The following is a 24,705-nucleotide window of genomic DNA, read 5'->3' on the forward strand; positions in this document are numbered from 1 at the left end:
AAACGGGGAGCGACATTGTGAGAGGGAGCATTATTTATAGCCAACTCATTATGCAAATCACAAAGGGTGCTGGAGGATTTGAGTGACACAATCAGAACCCTATTGAGTTCCTTCAGGCTTACAGAGAGTTTCAAAGGTTATTTTAGTTAATCTTCTCCGCCCACTGAGGAAATAAAATAATATAAATTAAGGCCACCAGATGCAACATATCCTTTTTACTGTGGCATTTTATTATAGATTTAAAACTACACATATTTCGCCTAAACCAAACGTGTATGCATATAGGCTATGTATTTCGTATTTTGTATTTTTTTTAATTTAATTATTTTAATATATATTTTTTTTATTTGTATGATTTATTATTATATTGTTATTAATGGAATAATACATTATAATTAGGCTATTATCTTTATTATTCATTTGTTTTTATTATTAATTAAACCTAGTGTTATGCAATAATTTAAAGGGATAGTTCACCCAAAAATTTAAATTCTGTCACCATTTACTCACACTTGTGTCGTTTCAAACCCGTAAGACTTGTCTTTCGTTCATCTTCAGAACACAAATGAAGATATTTTTAATGAAATCTGGGTGATTTCTGTCCCTCCGTTGACAGCTACGCAACTACCACTTTGACGATGCAAAAAGTTAATAAATAGATCGTAAAAACTAATCCATATGAATTGTGTGGTTTAGTTCAAATGTGAAAAAATATGGACTAAACCGCTCAATTCATATGGATTAGGTTTACAATCTCTTTATGAACTTTTTGAATCGTCAAATAGTTGCGTGTGGAGGGACAGAAAGCTCTCAGATATCATCAAAAAGATGATCATCAAAAACATTTGTGTTCTGAAGCTGAACGAAAGTCTTATGAGTTTGGAACGACGTAACGTGAGTAAATGATGACAGAATTTTCATTTTTGGGTGAACTATCCCTTTAATAGCTACATTTCTCCCCATAACATTTTTTGGTTTCTTTGAGTCAAGACTGGGGTTCTAGCACCCCATTGAACCTTTTTAATGAAGAGTTAGCCATTGTGCAAATCACAAGATAATCTTTCCCAAATATCCTCTGGATGATGATGATTCACAAACAATTATGCACATAGAACATGTTCTCAAACAAAGCTGTGGTTTTGTTTGGTAATCGGGTTTACTTACCCTGTTTTACCAAAGACACATATTCAGAACCGGTCACATTAGTTCCTTGTTGAACTTCATCTTATTGTTATCCAGTGCATGACTCATTATCTTGATAAATATACAGTGCTTAACAAGTTTATTAGATCACCCAATGTAAGGTTTATGCCACAGCTCCCCTAAACTAACAGTAATGGTGAATACCAAAATCATTTTTATGTTTCTGTAATGGTTAATCACCAGTGTGTGTAAGCTCTTTAGTCACAGTTGGCCAAGTCAAAGTCCGGACTTGAATCCTATTGAACAAATTTGGGATTTAGTGGATTCAAAGATAGATTGCATAAAAGTTTAATCAAAAGCAAGTCTTTCGGAACAACTAGAAACTTTTTGGAAGACAATAACTATAACAGAGACTGTGGAAAAATACTGTAGGCCTACATAAAAACAATGCAAGCAAGAATGCAAACTGTTATCAAAGGACACCATACAAAATTTTTAGTTTTTGGTTATTATGTATGAATAAAGACTATTAAGTTGGGGATGATTAGGGGGCCATGATGGACAGAGGCCACTGGGCAAATTTGACCAGGATGCCAGGGATACATCGACTCTTTCGAAGGACATCCTGGGATTTTTTTAATGACCACAGAGAGTCACGACCTCGGTTTAACGTCTCATCCGAAGGACGGTGCTCTTTTGACAGTATAGTGTCCCCGTCACTATGGGGCGTTAGGACCCACACAGCCCACAGGGTGAGCGCCCCCTGCTGGCCTCACTAACACCTCTTCCAGCAGAGACCTGGTTTCCTCAGGAGGTCTCCCATCCAGGTACTAACCAGGCTCAGCCCTGCTTAGCTTCAGTGGACAAGCACTGACATTGACCACAACATCCGTTCGTTTTTATGCGCTAAACTTGTGACAGCTTAGAAAGTTGTTTCACAAATTCTGTTAAACACATATAACACGTATTTTGGTGAGTCATTTCCTGCAATTTTAAGAAATATTTCAACCTGTAAAGTGAGGCTGCAGTAGAAAACGAGAGAGATCACAGCAGTTGTTTACTTCATCCTAGACTGATCATCCAGTTAAGAGACAAATAGACCTTTGTGTTGCACAAACATCATTCTTGAGCTTTTTTTGGAAGCTGAAATGCCTTCATTTGAAGAGTTAATTCAATTTCGCTTTACAGGGAACATGCTTGTCTGTTAACACTGTCTTTTCTCAGGCCTTACACTTCCATATTGAATTACTTAATTTTATACTTTATATATTTGTAAGATATTCAGTATGTAGCCAGGCGAGACAGATGTTTTACAGAGAGTGTTGTTTTGTGTTTGATAAGCCCTTGGTTCTTAACCTCAGGCCTACTTGGTTGAAAAGCTTGTTTGTTTTATCTCCCATGATTTTGAGCCACTGATCATCATGTCCGGTTGCTATGGAAACTCAGGTAAACATGTCTCAAGTTAACAGTTTTCCCTGTAAAAGCACAATGCAAGGAGCTATATATATAAGTAGCCTATTGTTGTTATTATTGATATTTGTTAATAGTAGGCCAAAATAAAAAAAAAAATAGAATCTGTTCTTGACCCAGAGAATTGACCCAACAACAAAAAGGTTTGGTTAATGTAGCTATGTAACAGGCAATGCGTTCACAATCTCATCTAAGTAACTGTATAGATATATTTTACATTTACAAACTTTCCATATTCAGACCATATTCTTTACGATGTAGACGTGTCCTCTTGGCTCTCCCAGTTTGGGGTTGTGTCAAAAAGAGTAGGCCTAAAGATTCTCGCACATACGCAATATTAGTTGTGCATCGATTTGTAGAGATCAAAACCATGCAAAACAAAACACAAAGCAGCAGCAGAGCGAGATATCTCGGGAGAAGGATCAAGCAGACACAGATGCAGTGTGGGACCATTAACTTTATTTCACGAGTTCACACTTACAAATAAGTCAGATAGAATAAATGCGTATTTGGCGTGCTGTCCGAGGAGAGGGCTCCGAGTTAGGTATTCGGCCCGAACCCAGAGCACTCCCCCCGTATTCCTGGCTGTGAAATAAATAAATAAGATAAGCCAAGAGTGAGGAGTCGGGGTGGTGGAGGGATGCTGAAACTGTCAAGGAATGTTAGGTAAGTTGACAGAGTGAATATTTATATGCTCCTTCTCGTGCTGATAGGGTAGACATGGTAATTGTTTGATGACCAGTTGATTGGAATGATTATTTGAACGTGCTCCTCCCGAACTTTGTTTATAAAACATCATTAAGGAATATAGGTCATAAACACACGATCAGGGAATAACATCCAGGATATCCTGGGCATCCAATCACAGTATTCAGAGGTCAAACCTCATCAAGAAATGTATAGTAACAAGTTGAAGATGTGTGTGAGCAAATGTACTGTATGTGCTCGAGTGTGCCATGTGCATGTGTGCCATGTGCTCGAATGTGCATGTGTTCGAGTGTACCAATGTGTCCCAGGTCTAATTCTTATTTTGACTAGGTGTGTCCACGATGTACACATAGCATAATGGAAAGAAGAAGTTACACAAGGGCAGTGTCTTACACAAGAACAGTCAAAAGTGAAGCCTATAGACATGACCCTGTGGGCTGCAAATACAAACACAAACAAATTCCGGGCAACATATAGTCCAATTTACGAACAAATGACTCTTTTGAGCCAAGCCTTTGTTGTGAATCAGCAACATAGCCTAAGTCAACAGTGCAACCAGCGTAGTCCGATTTATGGACTCTTATGGACTGACGCAGTGAATCAAAAACACATAGTCCAAATCACAAACAAGTAACTCTTATGGATCGACTCAGTGAATAAAAACACCCCTGTGTTGTCTGATTCATGTACAAATGACTCTTATGGACCGACTCAGTGAATCTACGGTAAAACACAGACAAATGTGTCTGCATTTACACATTCTTGTGTAAATGCAGACATCAAATAGACGTCTCTGAGATGTTCGTGTCCTATCAGGACCGACTCAGTGAATAAAAACACACCAGTGTAGTCCTATTAAAAAACGAATGACTCTTATGGACTGACTCGGTGAATAAAAACACAACATGTGTAGTCCGATTAATTTACAAATTACACTTATGGACCGACTCAGTGACTCAAAAACATAAACAAACATTGTTCATAAACAAATGACTCTAATGGACCAACTGTGAATCAAAAACACAGCAGTGTAGTCCAATATATGTACAAATTACTCTTATGGACCGACTCAGTGAATCAAAGACACACAGCTGTAGTCTGAATCACGAACAAATTACTTTTATGGACCGACTTAGTGAATCAAAAACACCAGTTGATTCATGAACAAAGCACAGGTACTGTACGTTTGTAGGATGTCTGCTAAAGATCCGGAGATCTGGAAAACATCTGCTGTGTAAATACATCTGATAAACATCTTAGAAAGGGCCGTTTTACATACCAAATAGCACACGTACGTCTGCAAAATGTCTGTTAAAGATCACTTCATCTGGAAAGCATCTGTTGTTTACTAACATCTGATAGACATCTTTAAGATGTCAGTTTAACATACATTCTAAATCATTACATCTTAAAGACATCTTCTAAACGTCTATTTGACATCTGACAGGAAACGTCCTATAGACGTATTGCAGATGAGCAAACACACACATCAAATAGACGTCTCCGTGATGTACGTGTGCTATCTAGGAACCATAAACATCTTACAGACATTTTCTAGATGTCTATATGACATCTGACAGGAAACGTCCTATAGACGTATTGCAGATGAGCAAACACACACATCAAATAGACGTCTCCGTGATGTACGTGTGCTATCTAGGAACCATAAACATCTTACAGACATTTTCTAGATGTCTATATGACATCTGACAGGAGACGTCTCAGGAATGTATTTTGCAGATGAGCAAACACTCTAAAAAATACACCTTGCAGATGTAAATGCAGACATCAAATAAACGTCTCTGAGATGTTCGTCCCCTGTCAGGACCGACTCAGTGAATAAAAACACACCAGTGTAGTCCAATTAATGAACAAATTACTCTTATGGACCGACTCAGTGAATCAAAAACACAGCATAGTAAACGACTGAATCTTTCGTAAAGGCACAGTTTGAAACTTTCAGCTCTGTAAAAGCGTTTTGAAGTAAAACGCATCTAGAGAGCAGAGCAGAGGAAACTAGGCTACTGGACATCCCAGAAAATACTTTTTATGTAGCCTATATAAAATTTAAAGTCATTTTTTTTTTAATTTCTCACAAAGTGAAATGATCACACGTCTTTTTCTCAGGCAGAGAAAGACTTTACTGAGCATGTGCCAATAAAGTGTCATCACTGGTTTATTTTGTGTAACGTAAAACGTGTTAATATTTGTAAACATTTTAATGTCTTATTTTCCCTTATATGTTTTTTGTTAATACTGAATTTGTAGATATAAAAAAAAAGAATTCAGCAAAATTTCTGTTAAATAGGCTATTACTTTATTATTTTACTTTATTAGTAAAGGAACATGATTGATAGGACTGGTACTGCATTTTTCCAGGGAACAAAGAGGTTAGAAAACTGGGTAAGAAACATGTTTCATGAGTTTGTTAGGGATCTGAGAGAGGTGTTAGTCACAGTAAAAACTTCTTACAGTGTTTTCATACGCTGCATGTAGAGAATGAGTTTGGCACACTTTCCTTTTCTCTCAAAAGGAATAATGAGGCTGAGAGGTCTTTGTTCAGGTCACCATGGCGACCCAGGAGGACGATGGAAGGGTTCCAGGACCACAGAGGGCTAAACCGGGGTTGACTATAAAAGAGCAGGAGATTTGTGTCTGCATGTGTGTGTACACGTTTATTGTAAAACTTACAACACCAGAAATCACTCCATTCTGTCCGCCTCTATCCTTCGTGTTTTTGCTCACATTTGCACCTTTTGTCGGGCTGCCCGTGGTCCTTTTCCTTTAGCACTGTGTTTGTGTAAATCTGTTGCCAAGCAAAGGGTGGATATTTTAGAGTTCAGTTTACAGTTGAATAAAAGGTCTAAAAATCACAAGACCTAAATCTGAAATATTATAGTCCCGTACAAAGTTCCATGGTGTTTTTATAGGACATTTAACATTATAATACCAAGGTTAACTTTGAAGTACCTGGGAGTATGTAAATGTAACTCATATGCACAGTACTTACATGACGATTATGGAAATATGTCATATAGATTTGAACAATGGCAATCTGTACCTTAATCTAACAAATGACATGGACAAAACATCCAATAAATAGAACATTTGGCATGTAATGTAAAAAAGTTTTAAAATGTCATTTTTGCTGAATTTTTGGCTAGATATTCTTTGACCCTGATTTGCATGATAATTGAATATCTGTCAGTGACAGCTGTGATTTATGCTTTCACAATGCCAGGAGCAGATGGTTTTCTGTAATCATAACCCGAGTTGCTCAAAGCTGAACATGATTAAAAGTGGTTCTTGTACAAAACTCGCCAATGATACTGGAGTTAGTCATGATTCCATTATTTACTCTTTGTAATAATAATAATATTAGATATTCATGTCTCTATGATTTCGGTTGACCTGTATATAGCCAGGACTGAAAAGTAATAATAGCACCCTTTCTTCCCAATAAGACATTTGATTAGAGGTGTGATTTATCCATTTGAAAGTCACTCTTTCATTAGATTTGTTTCTTCATCCTCAGCTGTTCTTACTGTGTGCTTTAGGGTGAGTGTGTGCATTGTAGCTCATTTTGATGGTTTGATGACTCCTGAATTGTGCAATGACTCCTTAAATTAAACAAATTAGTTCAATCAAATTAACTTTTTAGAGTTTTTAGAACTTCCTTTTTCATTTGAGTTTACAAAACTGCATGACACATTTTAAGTAATCACTTTATTGTTGTGAGTTTTATGAACTTGTTTCTTTTAATTCAGACAAACTTAAATTGAACTGAAACTGGGCTGGGATTTCTATTTCCCAGCTTACTTTGCCATGGCATTCGAAAGGGAGAGTAATTGCTAAAATTAAGTATTATATAATGTTATTTGTGTGAGATTAATGTTAAGTGGGAGATTTAGTAGTGTGTTTAATGCTAATTTAGAAGAGTTTGTTATGTTGGTTTTTTTGGGGATTACCATCATGGTGAGTGGAGCATGAGCTGAGCTTGGTTTGAGAACAGATAAATGTTAAATATTCTATGTTGTTTTACTCATTTAGCATTTGTTATGCTATGCTAATACTATGCATTCACTGAATAAGCTAGCCAAGTTTCCAAAATATATAAGTTGAGATTCCATGATAATTTAAAGTTAGATGAGTGAGTTAGCTTACTCAAATATTTCAAGAGCATTTAAAATGTATGAGAACAAAATACAAATCTGCCAGTTCTGCTTTCTTAAACTTTTATCTCTAAAATGTTTGATGAAACTGATTACCTAAATTCTATTGAGTTTTGCCAACTTATTCAGGCTTATCTGTGGATCTTTGAAGAATCTTTAACATCCATGGAACTTTCCATTGCACGAAAGGTTCTTTACAGTGGAAACGGTCATTTATTAGATAATTAAAATGTTCTTTACACAAAGAAAAACAATGGCTCTTTTAATAGTTCTTTTGGTTCTTCTATGGCATAATTGCAACAAGCAAAAAAAAAAGTTTCAAGGTATTTTTATTGTCATACATGTTCGACACATGAGAACGAAATATGTGACAAGCAGCGTAATAATATACAATATACATACGATAAGCAAAAACATAGCTTATTAGACTAAATTTTAAAAAATAACTTAAACTAAAACCTAAAAATACCTATATAAAACCTATATAAATAAACTAAGCAACAAGTTTTTAAAAGCAGTGCTTCATTATCATGCTGAAAATGAAAGGTCAGGTGCATTGCATTATGGGAAACAGTGATGCATGCAGTGTGCTCTGCTGCAGACAGTATAAGTCAACCAGTTATTCATCAATACAGAATGTGTTTCAACATAGCAAACATACTGTATTGTGCATAAATAGAAAGAGTATGCTGGAGAAAGAGGCTTAAAATGAGAGAAGGCAGCATGAATGTTTTTTGTTTGAATTTTAAGATGCACAAGGCAAGGAATGTAATGTGTTAAACCACATTTAAAAAAAAAAAACACTGGCTGGAAGTGTCTTTGCCTGTGGTTGTGAAATGCTGACATGCACTGCAGGGCTGAATGGGGTTATCCAGGCAAAATTGACTGGCTTTAGCGTACTAGAGGATGACTGCACAGCACAAACACACACTCAGACAAGCAGCTTGCATGCCAAAACATGGATCACCTATAGCTTTCCTGTTTTGCAATCCATTTCAGATGTGGTCTAACATCTTAAACCTGCATGCCTTCAATGTATATTACTGCAAATTAGATTAGCTTGAATTGTTTTCCATGCATTTACAGCTCAAATGACAGAGTGGAATGTGGGAAACTTTTTAGCTTGACTCCAGAAGGCTTTTATGTCTGTTGTTTGTTTTATGATCATATTTCATCGAATCTGTGCAGCCCTTCTGTTTTGTTTAAGTGCAAAACATTGTTTTTACATTAAAAAGAAATGGCCATGATTTGTATGTACCTGATGCAAAAAATATAGAGCTTGCTGCAAGTTTTTACTAGATGGTGTTTTGTCGCCTCTTAGTGGTTACTCTTTTATTTCTGTTGACTAAAGCATGTAGTTTGTCAGAGAGCAAATGCTGCCATGTGAATTCTCATTAAACAATCAGGTCTTTAGATTGGTGTCAGATCAGAATGGTGACTCTTATTGCAGGTGCTTATCAAATTCCCTTGTTTTGGAAGCGGCTGCATTCTGAAGAGCGTTTAAAGGGAAAGGCTGAACTGTAGCGCTTCACCAGACACCATTTGTTTAATCATTATCCACTTGGAAACAGTTTTGTTCTTGATTACCAAAGGCCTCCGCTAATTGCCCCAGGGCATAATTAATCTTCAGTGAAATCATGTAGATTTCACATTTATATTCAAGCTGTTTAGTTCACTTTATAAAAAGGATTACATTTTTTTAGATATGTTTTGTAAAAAAAAAAAAATTATTCCCATTTGATTTTTTTTAATCAGTTTAATTTGATGAATGCCTTTTCTTAAATGGAAAAAGCAAAATTCAGTCATTAATTACTCACCCTCATGTCGTTCCAAATCCGTAATGCTTTCGTTCATCTCTCGGAACACAAAGTTCATAAAGAGATCGTAAATCTAATCGATATGATTCAGCGGCTTGACCAAATTTTCTGAAGGGACATGATCGCTTTATATGCTGAACAGATTTAATTTAGGCTTTTATTCACATATAAACATTCATCAACTCACACATCAGTTGTGGTACACGGAAGCTCAAGCATACGAGAGCCAATGAGGTTCATTCTCGTGTTACGCAGCACGTTTGAGCTTCAGCAAGAACCAATGAGGTTCATTCTCGTGTTGCGCAGCACGTTTGAGCTTCAGCAAGAACCAATGAGGTTCATTCTTGTGTTACGCAGCACATTTGAGCTTACGCAAGAACCAATGAGGTTCATTCTCGTGTTGCGCAGCACGTTTGAGCTTACGCAAGAACCAATGAGGTTCATTCTCGTGTTATGCAGCACGTTTGAGCTTCAGCAAGAACCAATGAGGTTCATTCTCGTGTTACGCAGCACATTTGAGCTTACGCAAGAACCAATGAGGTTCATTCTCGTGTTACGCAGCACGTTTGAGCTTCAGCAAGAACCAATGAGGTTCATTCTCGTGTTGCGCAGCACGTTTGAGCTTACGCAAGAACCAATGAGGTTCATTCTCGTGTTACGCAGCACGTTTGAGCTTCAGCAAGAACCAATGAGGTTCATTCTTGTGTTACGCAGCACGTTTGAGCTTCAGCAAGAACCAATGAGGTTCATTCTCGTGTTACGCAGCACGTTTGAGCTTCAGCAAGAACCAATGAGGTTCATTCTTGTGTTACGCAGCACGTTTGAGCTTCAGCAAGAACCAATGAGGTTCATTCTCGTGTTACGCAGCACGTTTGAGCTTCAGCAAGAACCAATGAGGTTTGCTCTCGCGCATCAAGCACATAAGCTTGAGGTTCTGTTTATGTTCTCTGATCAATGTTCATATGTGTATAAAAGCCTAAATTCAATCTGTTAATTATATGCAGTGATCGTGCCTACGCTCGATTCATATTAGTTTTATGATCTCTTTATGAACTTTTCAAAGCTCTTATGTCAGTGTACCATATGACTTTCTGTGGAACACAGCAGGAGTTATGCAGAACATCCAAACTGCTCTTTTAAATACAGTGAAATTGAATTGAATGAGTAGTGCCGAATGAATGTCAATGTATTGAACCAAGGGCTCCAAAAAGCACAAGGCAAGTTTTCTAAATCCATCCGATAGCTTGTGGGAGGAACACAATATCCCTCCACCTAGCTTTCACATTTGCCCCCACAAGTGCAAATAAGTTTTTTTTTTTAGTTTTTTTTTTTTGATTATCAGTGTACGTTTAAAACTCAGCCTATTTCTCATATTAACCTATATGGCTTCAGAACACTTGGAGTGGAGTGCACAAGGCATGTGCTCTATATGTGTGACCCTTTTCCCCTATACACAGCATGACTACTCTTCAAAACCTCTTCTGTTGTGTTCTGTTCAAGAATAAAACATTCATGTTTGGAACCACATGACGGCAAGTAACATAAACGCAGACATAATGTTTATTTTTGCTTTTGCTTGTACTAGCCCTTTAAGAACTGCCTACCCCTCTGTTCATATCTTTCAGCGGCTCATTGAGCATTACTGTGCAGGTGGACTGTACCACTTTCACCCGCAGAGGGGGGGGGACGTGAGACCTCATTAACTTCAGCACCTGGACAGCGACCGTGCCGGAAACCCTCCTCTGGTGTAACAATGCGAGCATTCAGTGGAACGATATTCCTCCAAGAAATGCTTTGACAAACAATGCGATTTCCGAGACCCTTTCTTGCTGGGAGATACGGAAAGCTGCCTGTATTGCGCACGTATATCTCGCAGAAACAGCGCCAGTCCTGAGGCTTCCCTTCCGTGCAGGGAGGGTGCGAGTGAAGGAAGGACAAAACGTCGCGGTTCTCTTTGTTTACATCGGGAAAAAAGTGAGAATGCGACGGATTGTCGGACTGGAGGTGCCGCTAATATTGTGGATATGGAGTGTTTATGTGAAGCTCAGCGCAGGAGCCCGTGAGTACACGAATGTGTGCGTGTGTGTGTGTGTGTGTGTGTGTGTGTGTATATGTCTGTATTCAATGATCTTATTATGCGTCAGCATGTGACTCTTCATCTATTCAACATCAACACTTTATTATGTTGCACTTTTAAATGAGCTGGTTGAAATAGAATAAAATAATCTAATTTAAACCATGCACACAGGTTTATTAATAATAATAAAAAAGACCTCAGAAGTTGATTTATAGGCTACATGCCATATGGTCTTATGAGATTTCATGCATTATTGCTCTTTGCATTGGAGCATTTTAGGAATATCAGCGTTTTGCTGTTCATTTGCCTGTCTATGGGTGTTTCATAAGCTTTGTTTATGATTATGAAATATGGTGCTCAGTTGGTGTAGTAGGTGGCTCTCTAAAAGTTTTTTGACTCAAAAAATAGAGTATGTGTATCTTTTTAAATACATCATGATTACATCACTGTAAAAAATGCAAAGTTGAACCTTAAGGAATTATTTATAACTAATTAATCTTACCCTTTAAATTACGTTTCTTGTTTAATGTCTGTATTTAAGGTGATTCAGGCATTATTTACTGCTGATTTTATTAGTTCAGATTTATGTTAAGTTAAATCCCTAGTCAAGTATTGATGCTGTAGTCGCTTTCCTCTGGCTATTATAGATCAGGGGCATATACTAATGGAGAATACAGGTCAAAGCTGTCTGAAGAAATGGTTCTGCAGCAATAACATGTAGCCTCATTTTCCGCTTGGGGTAACACATTAATAAATAATACTCGAAAGAGATATGTGGACATGCTGGCGCCCTTTAATATAGTATATACACAAACCAAAGAAATAAAAAGGGGCGATTGAGAGGGATTATATATATGATGGATAACTAAAACTCAAAACTGCATCACAGAAACCTGAGATGCACCAGGAGAAAATATGGAGCAGCACGTGTCGTGTGCCAACTACGGTGGATTAGTTTACTGTTAGTTCATCCATCTCAGATTAGTATGTAAAGTGTAAATTCATTAATTACATTCAGATTAACCAGATTTGTCCACAGGCATTGTAAAGCTCTGAAAAAAATTGGTGTAGTATTTAATTCATGACCATTTTTACTCGGAAATGTCTTTACGGTAATTTCACAAAATACGGCAACACATTAAATATGAAAAGTATAAAGACTGAAATAGGATTAGGTAGTATTAACATACTCCAATAATCTGTTTTATTTACAACTTTATTTTACAGTGTATATAGTAAATAAAGTGTAATGGAGTAACCTCCAGTCTTTGAGGCATTTTTCAATCAAATCAGCATCTCTATTGGTCAAAAAACTCTTATATAACCACCATGGCAACATTTAAATGAGAAATGATAGTGATCACACACTTATAGACCACTTATAGAAGCCGAATGTAGCACTTTTGAATCCATTAAACTAAAAACTCAGCATGAGTCAAGACATTTATTTCATTTCATTTCATTTATTTGTTTATTTTACAGGGACAGTGCTCATTAATTAACAGTAAAATAACTGTAAATGAGCCAGAGTTAGCTCAACAGGCTAATTTTCATCTGTTGTCCCTGGCCAGTTATTATGAAGGCAACCTAAAATCAAGATATAAAAACAAAAATGACTTTTTACAGTCCACAAATAATAACAGCATAGAAAAGTAATGATAAGACAGATACAACACACAACAATAAATAACAAGTAACATCAGCACACAACATAGCCTATAAAATGAGAGATAAACAAGTTTGACACAAGACAATCTGCTAGCAAGCAACAATTATCAGTAGGCAGTCAGTAGTCTAATGTGCACATTTCTGATTATCAATTAGCCAGTTCTTAAGCTGACCAGTAAAAGAACGATAAGTCTTTGTTTCTCTTATCAGACTTGGCAATAGATTCCACTGTTTAGTTGCAGTTACAGAGAACGCTGACTGACTAAAGGCGCTTTTTCGAGTGGGAATGATACAGTCCCCTCTTGTGATACCTCTGGTGACATGAGTGCCTGCTCTCTGCATAACAAATCTCTTCAGTGGAGGTGGAGCCGTGCTATGCAATATCTTATAAACTAGACAAAGGTTACTATAAGTGATCAAGTTTTCCCAACTCAGAAGTCTATGGGTATTTAAAATTTGACAGGTGTGAAAACTATTAGGTTTCTGAACTAAAACTTTAAGAGTACGTTTATAAAGACTTTCAAGTGACTTCATTGTAGACTTGTTAGCTTGTGCCCAGCTTGTCAAACAGTATGTAAAATGCGGGATAATCATGGCATTCATATATATCATAGCAGTTTCAAAGTTGAATGATTCCCTAACAAATCTGAAATTACTTAAATTAAATCTAACTCGTTTGCACATACTTTTTACATGAGTTCTAAAACTGAGATTTGAATCAATCCAAACACCCAGATACTTATATTCAGTCACAACTTGCAAATTTTGACCTGATATCATTATGTCAGGGTCTGGAACGCTACATGGTCGTTTTGAAAAGAACATGCTAACTGTTTTACAAACATTTAACGTTAGACATGAAATGTCAAGCCATGTAGTGATATAGTTCATTGCACTGGTTAGTTTTAAAGCAGCTTGCTGTTTTGTGCTGCTATGTACATAAATAACAGCATCATCAGCATATAATAGGATTTCTATATCGGGACAAACTAAAGGCAAATCATTAACATAAAGACTGAACAGCAATGGCCCAAGTATAGAACCTTGCGGAACACCAGTATTATTTGTATAAGCAGTGGATTTATGATTTTGAACCTTTACATAATTTGTTCTTCCCTTTAAATATGAATCAATCCACTTAATGGTATCATTGGAAAAATTAAAAGAAGCTAATTTGTTAACAAGTATTCCATGATTCACAGTGTCGAAGGCCTTTTTAAGGTCCAAGAAAATTGCCCCCACAATACCACCCGCATCCATCATAGATTTAATGTTTTCCAGAAGGAAAAGGGTAGCAGTCTCTGTTGAATGGTGAGCTCTAAAACCAAATTGCATAGGATGCAGGCTAAAGTCACTGTTGTTCAAATAAAAAACTATTTTCTCTGAAACCCACTTCTCCATCACCTTGGATACAACAGGCAAAATGCTGATAGGTCTATAGTTACTGATAATCTGGGGATCTCCTCCTTTAAAAATTGGTGACACAATAGCAGTTTTCCATGTGTTTGGAAAAATCCCTTGAAATATTGAAAGGTTTATGATATTTGTAATGGTTGGAGCTAAGCAGTCCTTTAACGACTTGAGCATTATAGAGTCCATTCTGTAACAATCCTTAGCTTTGGAAGTCTTAAGTGTTTTAATTATCCTTAATACCTCTTGCTCGGAGATGTTACTTAAACAGAATTGGGGTTTAGAAGTTTGGAGCTGACAGTCCACCAAAATGTTATTCTTTGTTTCAGTGAAACTTTGAGTAATCTCATCTACAGAGTCAATGAAGTATCTTTTAAAGGCTTCAGCCAGTTCAAAGGGATCCTCAGATATTTTACCATGTAGCTTTAACTGTAGTTGCTTTGATGATCCACTGTTATTTACACCAATTAATTTCTTAGACATCAAACAATGTATTAGAAGTAGAGTTTTTGATGCAAAAATGAATATTTTGAGCTTTTCCGCATACTAGTGGCTCTAATATAGTCATTTGTTATTCTTGATGGCAAGTTGTAAAAAGTCTATCTGTGAAATATGTTCAAAATTTAATTTACTCACCATCATGTTGTTCCTAATTTGAATGACTTTCTTTCATTTTCAAACGAAGATATTTTAAACATCATTGTGGTTCAAACAATGTTGGACCCCATTGACTCTCATTGTATGGATAAACTTTTATCTTTTTAGGTTCCACTTAAGAACGACATGTAGCATGCCTAAGTTATATTTGCAATTAAAACATGGATTTTTCATTTACATCATTTATCCTTATTCTGTCTGTGGCAATAAAACATTTATGAAATAGCCTATTTCTGCTCTGCAATACAGACAGAGATGAATACGATCTGATTCAGCTCTCCTATTGGTTGTTGCAGTGCCTCTAGATCAGTAGGACTGTGTATTGTGATGCTAATGAGAAAGCTCATTTAGATTCGGGCACCTGCCATCTTGATTTGTGGTAGCGCGTGCCGCCCCCTGTCATCTCACCCCTCCCCCATTCTCCTGGCACCTCCCTTTGTCCACCGGAGATGGACACGAGTGAACAAAAGCCTCCGCGTGTTCCAAGCACACACTTCCATAGCACTTCACGCCCCGTTTCTGTATCGTCACACCTCCAGGGGTTGGTCAGGTTGGCGGTTAGTTTGGTTTGCTGGTCGTTCATAAACAAGGTGGACATTTAGTCGAGGGTTCATCATGGGAGCCGTAGACCAGTTTCAAAGACAGCAGAAGTGTTTAAAACAACAGAAACTATAGTTAGGTGGATTGTATTTACAGATATCATGTATGATACCCTCACAGAAATTTTTTCAAAAAACATAAATTAGTGTGATTTATAAGCTGTTTTCCTCATGGCAACCAAAAAATGTCTCGGTATTTACTGGTATTACTATTCTTGTCGGGACATTCACCACAACATTGGTGTTCTAGGCACACACACACACACACGCATGTATAGTAATTTCAATTTGAAAGTATTTATACATTGTGGTAGTATTTTTACTGCCTTTATGTTGATTTAAATAAATCAATTGTAGCAATGCATTTTTTTATACTGTAATACAGTAAAGATTTATGAGATTACAGTAATAGAATCTAGCAAGAGATAAAAAAAAATCAAAATTGAAACTCATTACAGAAATGAGAATTTGGGGCTATATGTGGTTAATTCTTGTCATAAAAATAATGCCACCATGCAAAAAAATGTTTTACCTTTAACAGTCCTGTTAATTTTTTTCTTTTTAATTTTGGGAGGACATGATTTTCGTGAGATTCCCCCCATTACGCCTCTAGGTATAAAGCCTTCATTTACTCCCCCTGTTTGATTATCACCCACAGTCCCAACATGCTCCATGAATCTGAATCACAGATTCACCCTGGAAGATGTGAACGACACAAAGCCTTCCGGCAGGCCCTCCTCCCGGTCCGGGCTTCGAGAGCTCATGTTTTCAATCAAATCCCAATTTATAGACAATCCCCCATGAACAGATGTGGTTTGGAGAGCAAGAGGAGGCAAACAAAGGCCAATTGCGATGACCTGTCAACTCATTAATTCAAGATGTGGCTGTTGACTGTAGCTTCATAATTGACATCTTACACCACAAAGGTAATTAAACATGTTGACTCTGAACAGATGCTGGCTCACATGAGCAGGATTCAGCCATGAGTAAAACAGCTTTAAGTGTCTTCATTCTCACTTTATGCAGTTTCAATGGGATTATCAATCCAGAGAAAGTGTTGTCTCAAATTGTTAATGCTACACTGGCAGGGGCGATTCTAGGATTTTTTCAACTGGGGGGCACAAGAGGGGCCACAATTATTACAGAGGGGCCATTCTTATGTTGTGTATTTATGTAGAACTGTAGATATCCAAATCATTTCAAGTTCAGTAAGCTTTAAAATCAGCAATAAACAGTGATACCCTATTATCTTTTAATAGCAGTTATTCACTGCTCAAAATCAAAACAATAAAATGCAATTTATATTAACTTTTCACTTTACAAAAGTGAAAGAAAAACTGTAATAAATAAAATAATCCAATGTATTAGTGTACAACTCACAAATAATAATAGAACAGCCTTATTTATATAAATGCATAATTATATTAATCATTCATTTAATAAATACACAATTAATGAATTCATATAACTGTAATAAAATTGTAATAAATCTTTTTTAAATCCTTGATTATGCTGCGATGGAATATGCAGGATATTTATGCAATTTTATGTGATGAAATTGCGGGAACTTGCAAAAACTGCGGTTTGATGAAAAAGAGAGAAAAAGTGATTCCCTAACACCCTGTTCTCACTAGGCTACTATCTTAATGTAAAGAGCTATTTCGTATTACTTCCTATGATAAGCAAGCATACTACATCACAGAAAGTGCTGGAATATTTCATTTTGTTTTATTTCAGACCTTAATAAACACATGGCTCAAACTTACAAAACATTGATGAGTCAAACAAGTTCTGTAGCTTTACAAAAGGAATATGCTACAACTTCTGTAAAAATGAATAAATAAAATATGATTTTTTTTTCCTGTTTTACAGCTTTTCAATGATGTTCATGTCGCGTAATTACGTCACTTCATAACGTTCCCATGGCAACAGGGGGGAAACGGCTGCTCTCGTGTGAAGCAAACGCAGCATTTTTCAACTTTCTGCTAAGATATATGTGACTTTTTTTGCAACAAAAATGCGGGGATTATGAAATCATACAAGCCCCGTATATTTTGCGTAGAAATCGGCAATTTATACGGCAAAAGTGCGGCGTATTTGAAAAAATGCCCCCGGCCCGCATAAATATGCGGACTTTGGCTGATTATGCATTGAATCATGCGATCGCATAATCGCGTTTTTCTGGAGGGACTGAAAGGTGATGTTCATAATAATACATTCTAGATGGAATAGCAATTGGCATTTTACAGCACCCTAGTACCAATTTTGGGAACATGCCATGATAGCTTACAGCAACCTATTTTTGTGAAATCATACTCGAAATAAAAAAATATTGCAGGACTTGGGACTATGAAGGTAAATCAGTAGCTAAACTCGAAAGCACGTAGATGTGAATTTGAGAACTTGTACAATAAATATTCGTACTTGTATGTGAACATTTACACTCACAGCTCCGATGTGAAAACCTGTAAAATAAAAATCTGAACTTGAACGCTGAGATTTGCACTCACAGACAATAGTCACAAACCTGTATTCTGAATCTGAAGCTGCAGACAAGCAGTCACAAATGTGTAAAATGCCATTCACAGAAATACAATGACAATCACAAACATGTAAAATATATTTGCACTTCTTCTAACATTCAAATTCGCAGTACAACCTCAAGTTGGCACTTGCAACTTCTCAAATCTGTCACTGCAAGTTCAAATTTCGCGCCTTGACTTTTGCTACTCTTTTCGCGATATATGAGGTGCAAAACTGATTTGTGCACTTGTAACTCGGTGGCGGTGAGAGCGGAAGGGGGGCGGGAGCGGGGGTGTTCAAAGGAGCCGTTTTATTGGTTGGCGCCTAGCGAATGAAATGGGACTTCTATTGTATGCGATGATGTCACGAAACCCGCCTCCTCGTGGATGTTCTGAACCGCTAACATGGCTTAATGCATTAGACTGATTTAAAAGACATAAATTATATTATCAAACTTAGTAAACACAATAATGCATACTACAGAAAAGCAGATGAGCACAGAATATGACGAAAGAAAGCAAATTTGTGTTCAGTGCAAATAAACCAGCTGCCTGTGTTTAATTAATAATGTATAACGAATTATATATATATATATATATATATATATATATATATATATATATATATATATATATATATATATATATAACTGTTGGTCCATTAAGCCTCATTAAGAGTTTTCTTGGTTTTCTATGAGAGGAAAATGCTTAACGTACAATTAAACGAGTTGCGTTCATTTTCTGCTCAATTGCTTTTCTGTATGCTTTATTTATGGTGTTTCCTGAGTTTGGTCTTTTAATACCACTGTCTTAAGTTAACGTGTTGCGTTCATATTCTGTGCTCATCTGCTTTTCTGTAGTATGCATTATTGTGTTTACTAAGTTTGATAATATAATTTATGTCTTTTAAATCAGTCTAATGCATTAAGCCATGTTAGCGTTTCAGAACATCCACGAGGAGGCGGGTTTCGTGACATCATCGCATACAATAGAAGTCCCATTTCATTGGCTAGGCGCCAACCAATAAAACGGCTCCTTTGAACACCCCCGCTCCCGCCCCCCTTCCGCTCTCACCGCCACCGAGTTACAAGTGCACAAATCAGTTTTGCACCTCATATATCGCGAAAAGAGTAGCAAAAGTCAAGGCGCGAAATTTGAACTTGCAGTGACAGATTTGAGAAGTTGCAAGTGCCAATTTGAGGTTGTACTGCGAATTTGAATGTTAGAAGAAGTGCAAATATATTTTACATGTTTGTGATTGTCATTGTATTTCTGTGAATGGCATTTTACACATTTGTGACTGCTTGTCTGCAGCTTCAGATTCAGAATACAGGTTTGTGACTATTGTCTGTGAGTGCAAATCTCAGTGTTCAAGTTCAGATTTTTATTTTACAGGTTTTCACATCGGAGCTGTGAGTGTAAATGTTCACATACAAGTACGAATATTTATTGTACAAGTTCTCAAATTCACATCTACGTGCTCTCGAGTTTAGCTACTGATTTACCTTCATATGGGACTTTCATACAACTGTGGACATCTATACTTTATTTTTATGAAATAAAGATATTTTATGATATTTACAATATTTAGTTAAACTACACTTGAACAATAACTTTTATCTTACTTCTTAACAGTTGGACAAAAAAAAGTGTTCAATGAGTAGTATACAAATTACATCTAGCCTACAGTAATTTTATACAACAGACATTTTATAAAAAATATATCAATAAAACCTAAATCAATGTATTCGGTATTGGACATCAATTTAACATTGACATTAGAGTTGAATTTACATTGAATTTTGGTCACCCGACGTCGCAACTAAAATTTAACCAAATATCAACGTCTTATGACGTTGTGTGCCTGCTGGGAATAATCTGTTATGTCTCATTTAACAGACGCTTTTATCCAAAGCAACAAGTAGGAGAGCATTTAACACACACTCGACACAATCCGGCGCGACGTGAACCCATACGGGTTCTGTTGTCTTACACGTCTTACTGCGTTACAGTAGGTTAAATCATAACAAGGAAACTTTACGTGTGATTCATGTCATCGCGACATACTGTAACACATTATACTTACAGTGTGTGTCAAAAAAATGATGTAATCGTCCTCTGCTTTTTTTCTGGGGTGCATGCATGGAATACATTAGACGGCCAAACTGCAACTAAACGAACACGAAAATTCGCAAGAGCAACAAGAGATTTGAAGCTCATGGCAGACGCGCCCAATAGATGCTTCGCGCTGTGATTGGCTTATATTATAATCCAAACAGGTAGCTGAATAACACACACATATGCAAAAATGTGACCGGACAATTAAAGGGGTGGTATAATACCCCTTTTTACAAGATGTAAAATAAGTCTCTGTTGTCCCCAGAGTGTGTATGTGAAGTTTAAGCTCAAAATACTCCATAGATAATTTTTATAGCATGTTAAAATTGTCCCTTTTTGAGAGTGAGCAAAAACTCATCCTTTTGTGTGTGTCCCTTTAAATGCAAATGAGCTGCTGCTCGCGGCACAGAGGGCGGAGCTTCAAGAGCTCGTGTGTTAGCAGCTTGCAGACACGCACTAAAATGTCAGAAACTGTTCTGTCTTTTATGTTCAAACCGGTGTCGGACAATGATGGAGAGACTCAAGAAGAAGTGACAACATGTAGAATGCAACAGGACGTTTCTGAATGGTTAGTTGATGAATTTATGTAGCTTATGTGGAGTTAACTATCTTCAAGTCATTGATTAGGCTAATCAGACACAGCTGAAACAAAGGAACTAATAATGACGGTAACCTAGCACATCGGTTCCCAACAGGGGGGTCGGGGCCCACAAGGGGGCCTTAGCGAGCTCTGTGGGAGGTCGCGTCATATTTTGAAAGGTTTGAGCAATGAGTCCTTAAAAGTCCTTAAAAGAGTTAAAAGTCCTTAACTTTTTTCTGTTCAAAATTTACTAAATATATATAATGAGCAAGTTCATCATGAATCCATTTTCCAATCCGGGTTTTTGTCTTATCCTGAACCACTATGGTACACCTATAATAAGTGTTTACATTGGGACTATTTTACACTGGTTCGGATCGCTGCCGCTGCGGAGTAGCCCAGTACCTGCGTGACTCGTCATAGATGTACACAGAGAGATGTAGTTCCGGCTACAATGTTCTTCCGAAAGACGCATTATTCTGTTAATAAATGCAAGTTTATTATCGCTCGCTATAGCGCCAAAAGCGTTAAAAATAAAGCATCACATTGATAAAGCCTCATAAATAACATGCAAGTATTGAGGCCCCAGACAGCAGTCATTTAGTAATAGCCTCCTAGCAGACCAACGAGTGGCGGGAATCTGAACAAGGAAGACACGTGACAAATGAAAACAAAGTGACGTCTATGAAAACAGAAACTAACTGAACATAACTTTTTGTATGTGTGATATTTTTCACTTAAATAGCATTACCGCTCAGATTTAACTCTTATACAAATTAAAACCTTTTTGTCATCTTAGTGATGATTCTCAAGTAAACTTATCCTGTTTTTAGATATTTTTAACTGGAAAATAAAATCAAAATTCTTATTAAGAATATGATTGTTGTAGTGCATAAAATGACATACTTTTAAATCATGAATGTAAAATCTGTAGGTTAGATTTAACATACTCTACCAACTTCGTTTCAAGTTCCTTCACAAGATACTGCAGTATTCTAGCACATCCACAGACTGCCTGATACATACTGCTCACAGAAATGTCAAAATCACAAGCTTTTACCTGTCCTCTGAGATGGAAAGTTGAGTTTGCAAGGTAACAGACTGCAACAGAGGAACAACTAGTTTGGCAAGGTTTGCAAAAGTTTCTGCAAGATTATGGCAGAGTTATCCATGAAATATTAAATATATTTTAATAATATGATCACTTTGCATTCTTCCGCTGGTTCTGTCTTACTCTTATGGGTGTTTGGTTACTGAAAACTAAACGTGTGCCGCGTGGTTTTAAAAGCAGGCGTGAATTATGCATTTTACAATTTGCTGATAAAAACCCTCTACTTTCCTGCATTTTTTTGAGATGATGAGCAGTAAGTGAGTATCAGGAAGTTATAATGTTGCTCCAAAGCGTTAGGCTGTTATTATTTTCTGTGAAAGACAGAATCACAGTGGAGGTTGGATGTTTATAATATCACGTCATACGTTCTTAAGTATCTTTTAATCAAACACCATGACGTCAAACCTGCTCCATATTTGATCTGAGAGCTGCAATCGATAGCATTCATATGCATGACAAACATCTCGCTTATGTTGCAATTTCCATTCAACTCGTAATGCCTTTTACTCTGGTGGCTTTTCATTGTTGTGGCTAATACTTGAATAGATATGTCAGTATTCATCAAGGAATGCAGCTTTTGTTTCCTACATTTTTAATATCCTTTTGACATTGATTTGTTCCTCCCAGTCTATTAATAATTTAATTTTCTCTTTATTCTGTATGCTTCTGTTACTGCAGGTATGATTGAAATAAGATATTGTTGTTAAGATGATCAATATGGAATTATATGACTGTACATGAGCCAGTTAGTGCCTGTATTTCTAATTACTAATGTGGTAGGAGGTGTTTGCTAGCAGGGACTGTTTGTTCAGGTTCGGTCAACTCAACTGTTACATACATGTTTGAAGGCATTGCTGCGGTCGGTCATATTGTGTTCTCAGATGGTTTGACAGATAATTAGATAGATTAATGTATGAGAACCTCACTAATATCCTCCTGAGACCCAGAAAAAAAAAGTTTTTTGAATTTAGTTTTTTTCCATGTCATCACACTGTTTAGAGCACAATAAACAAATGGTAAAAAAACACATATATAAAATAATATTTTATTCATACGTTATGCTATGTCCTCTGTAGTGGACGCCAGGACTAAGTTGTTTAAAAAATAAAATGACATGAAATTATATGTATAGGCAAAAACAATGGGATTTTTTTTTCAATCACCAATAAATTTTGGGGTTTCAGGATTTTTTCAACCAAAATTTGTATAAAGATTATTCTCAACTATGTTATGAAAGAAATAATGGAATGAATTGATACACAATTTTACTTTTTGCAATATGTGGGTAAAATGGCCATAAATTAATATTCCCATTCAATGCAATGTATCTATACACTGTATCTAATTTGCACATTAATGTGTTCTTGGAGCAACATTTAATGAAAAAAGAAGTGTAACAATTGGAGTAATTATTGGCAACATTTTAATAATATCATCTAATATTTCATAGGAATATTGATGTATAATTTATCTCCATATTCACTTGTTGTGTCTCCCAGAATGCCTGATAAACATGGTTTTAGTCCTGATGTCCTCTACAGTGGACACGTTTGAAATCAATGCCCTGTTCTGTAACAGAAAGTATTTTTTTTATTTGAAACCCCTTAACATTTTCCTGAGATGTTGTTTTATGAAATACAATTAGAAAAAGTAGTCCAATTTAAATATAATTACAATATATTATCATATTTCCATAAGAATGCTACATTTGATCACTAAATTAATGTCAGACATTTTTAAAGACCAAGGAGAAGTTGTTTTCATGGTGAAACCTCCAAACATTTGGTATCTCTGAAAAGTCCTGAATGTGCTCTTTACAGGACACCCAGGTTGTGTCATGTGACATGTATGATGTCAGAGAAATTCACTAAAATATAATGTCCACTACAGTGGACAAAAGTCTATTCTTGGGTCCCAGGAGGATATATACACCAATAGGAAAAGGACACAATTTCATTAAGGTGACCTAAACTCGCCATTGTGGCTGCTAGGGCATTGCTATCCGGTTGCTAGGGTGTTCTTGGTGGATGCTAAAGCACATGCAAATTAACCTGTAGGTATATAAAGTTTATAAGATGGTTGTGTCTGAGTGAGAAAAAATTAATGTAGTTTGAAAGATGTAGTCATTGAATGTCTTTTGTGCCAAAGCAATGATAAATGATCCTCAGTTTAGCTCACATATGGCCAGATTTACTAAACGGCAAATTAGCGTGACAGCCTAAATTCCTCTATCTATCTATCTATTAGGGGTGGTTAATCTGTCTGATTTCCCGATTCGATTCGATTACGATTATTGAAGTCCCGATTCGATTACAGTCGATTTTCGATTATTAACGATTCTCGATTAGCGATTATTGATTTTCCATTTCACAACAGTAAACTAAAATACACTAGACCAACATATGATTATATTAGCAGCAACATTTTGGTATTAATTGCACTTTTTATTTGTTTGATATTCAATGAAAATGTATTGATGGTTAGTGAGGACATGCAAACATGCTTGTTGTCTACTTCTTAGGCAACCCATTATAAATAAATACATTTTTAAAGCAATTGTGTTGCATTATAATGCAAAGGCACCTGGTTCTATTAACTGACAGCATTAAAAGGCATTTTGTGATTTCCTTCAATTGAAAATGCTTTGAAGCAA

At 36.4% G+C, this 24,705-nt stretch overlaps 1 protein-coding gene across 1 annotated transcript in view; it reads left to right on the forward strand.

Annotated features, from left to right (window-relative positions):
* The first annotated feature begins 10,992 nt into the window (after positions 1–10,992).
* cntnap2b (contactin associated protein 2b) overlaps positions 10,993–24,705 on the forward strand; it is a 52,719-nt gene continuing 39,006 nt past the window's right edge. Inside the window, exon 1 of the mRNA XM_056253428.1 lies at positions 10,993–11,369. Within this exon, the coding sequence (XP_056109403.1) occupies positions 11,291–11,369 (79 nt within the window). The 5' untranslated portion in view covers positions 10,993–11,290. The remainder of the gene's footprint in view (positions 11,370–24,705) is intronic.

The sequence above is a fragment of the Rhinichthys klamathensis genome, unplaced genomic scaffold, assembly GCF_029890125.1.
Source record: "Rhinichthys klamathensis goyatoka isolate OS25496 unplaced genomic scaffold, OSU_Roscu_1.1 h1tg000105l_1, whole genome shotgun sequence".
Lineage (NCBI taxonomy): Eukaryota > Metazoa > Chordata > Actinopteri > Cypriniformes > Leuciscidae > Rhinichthys > Rhinichthys klamathensis.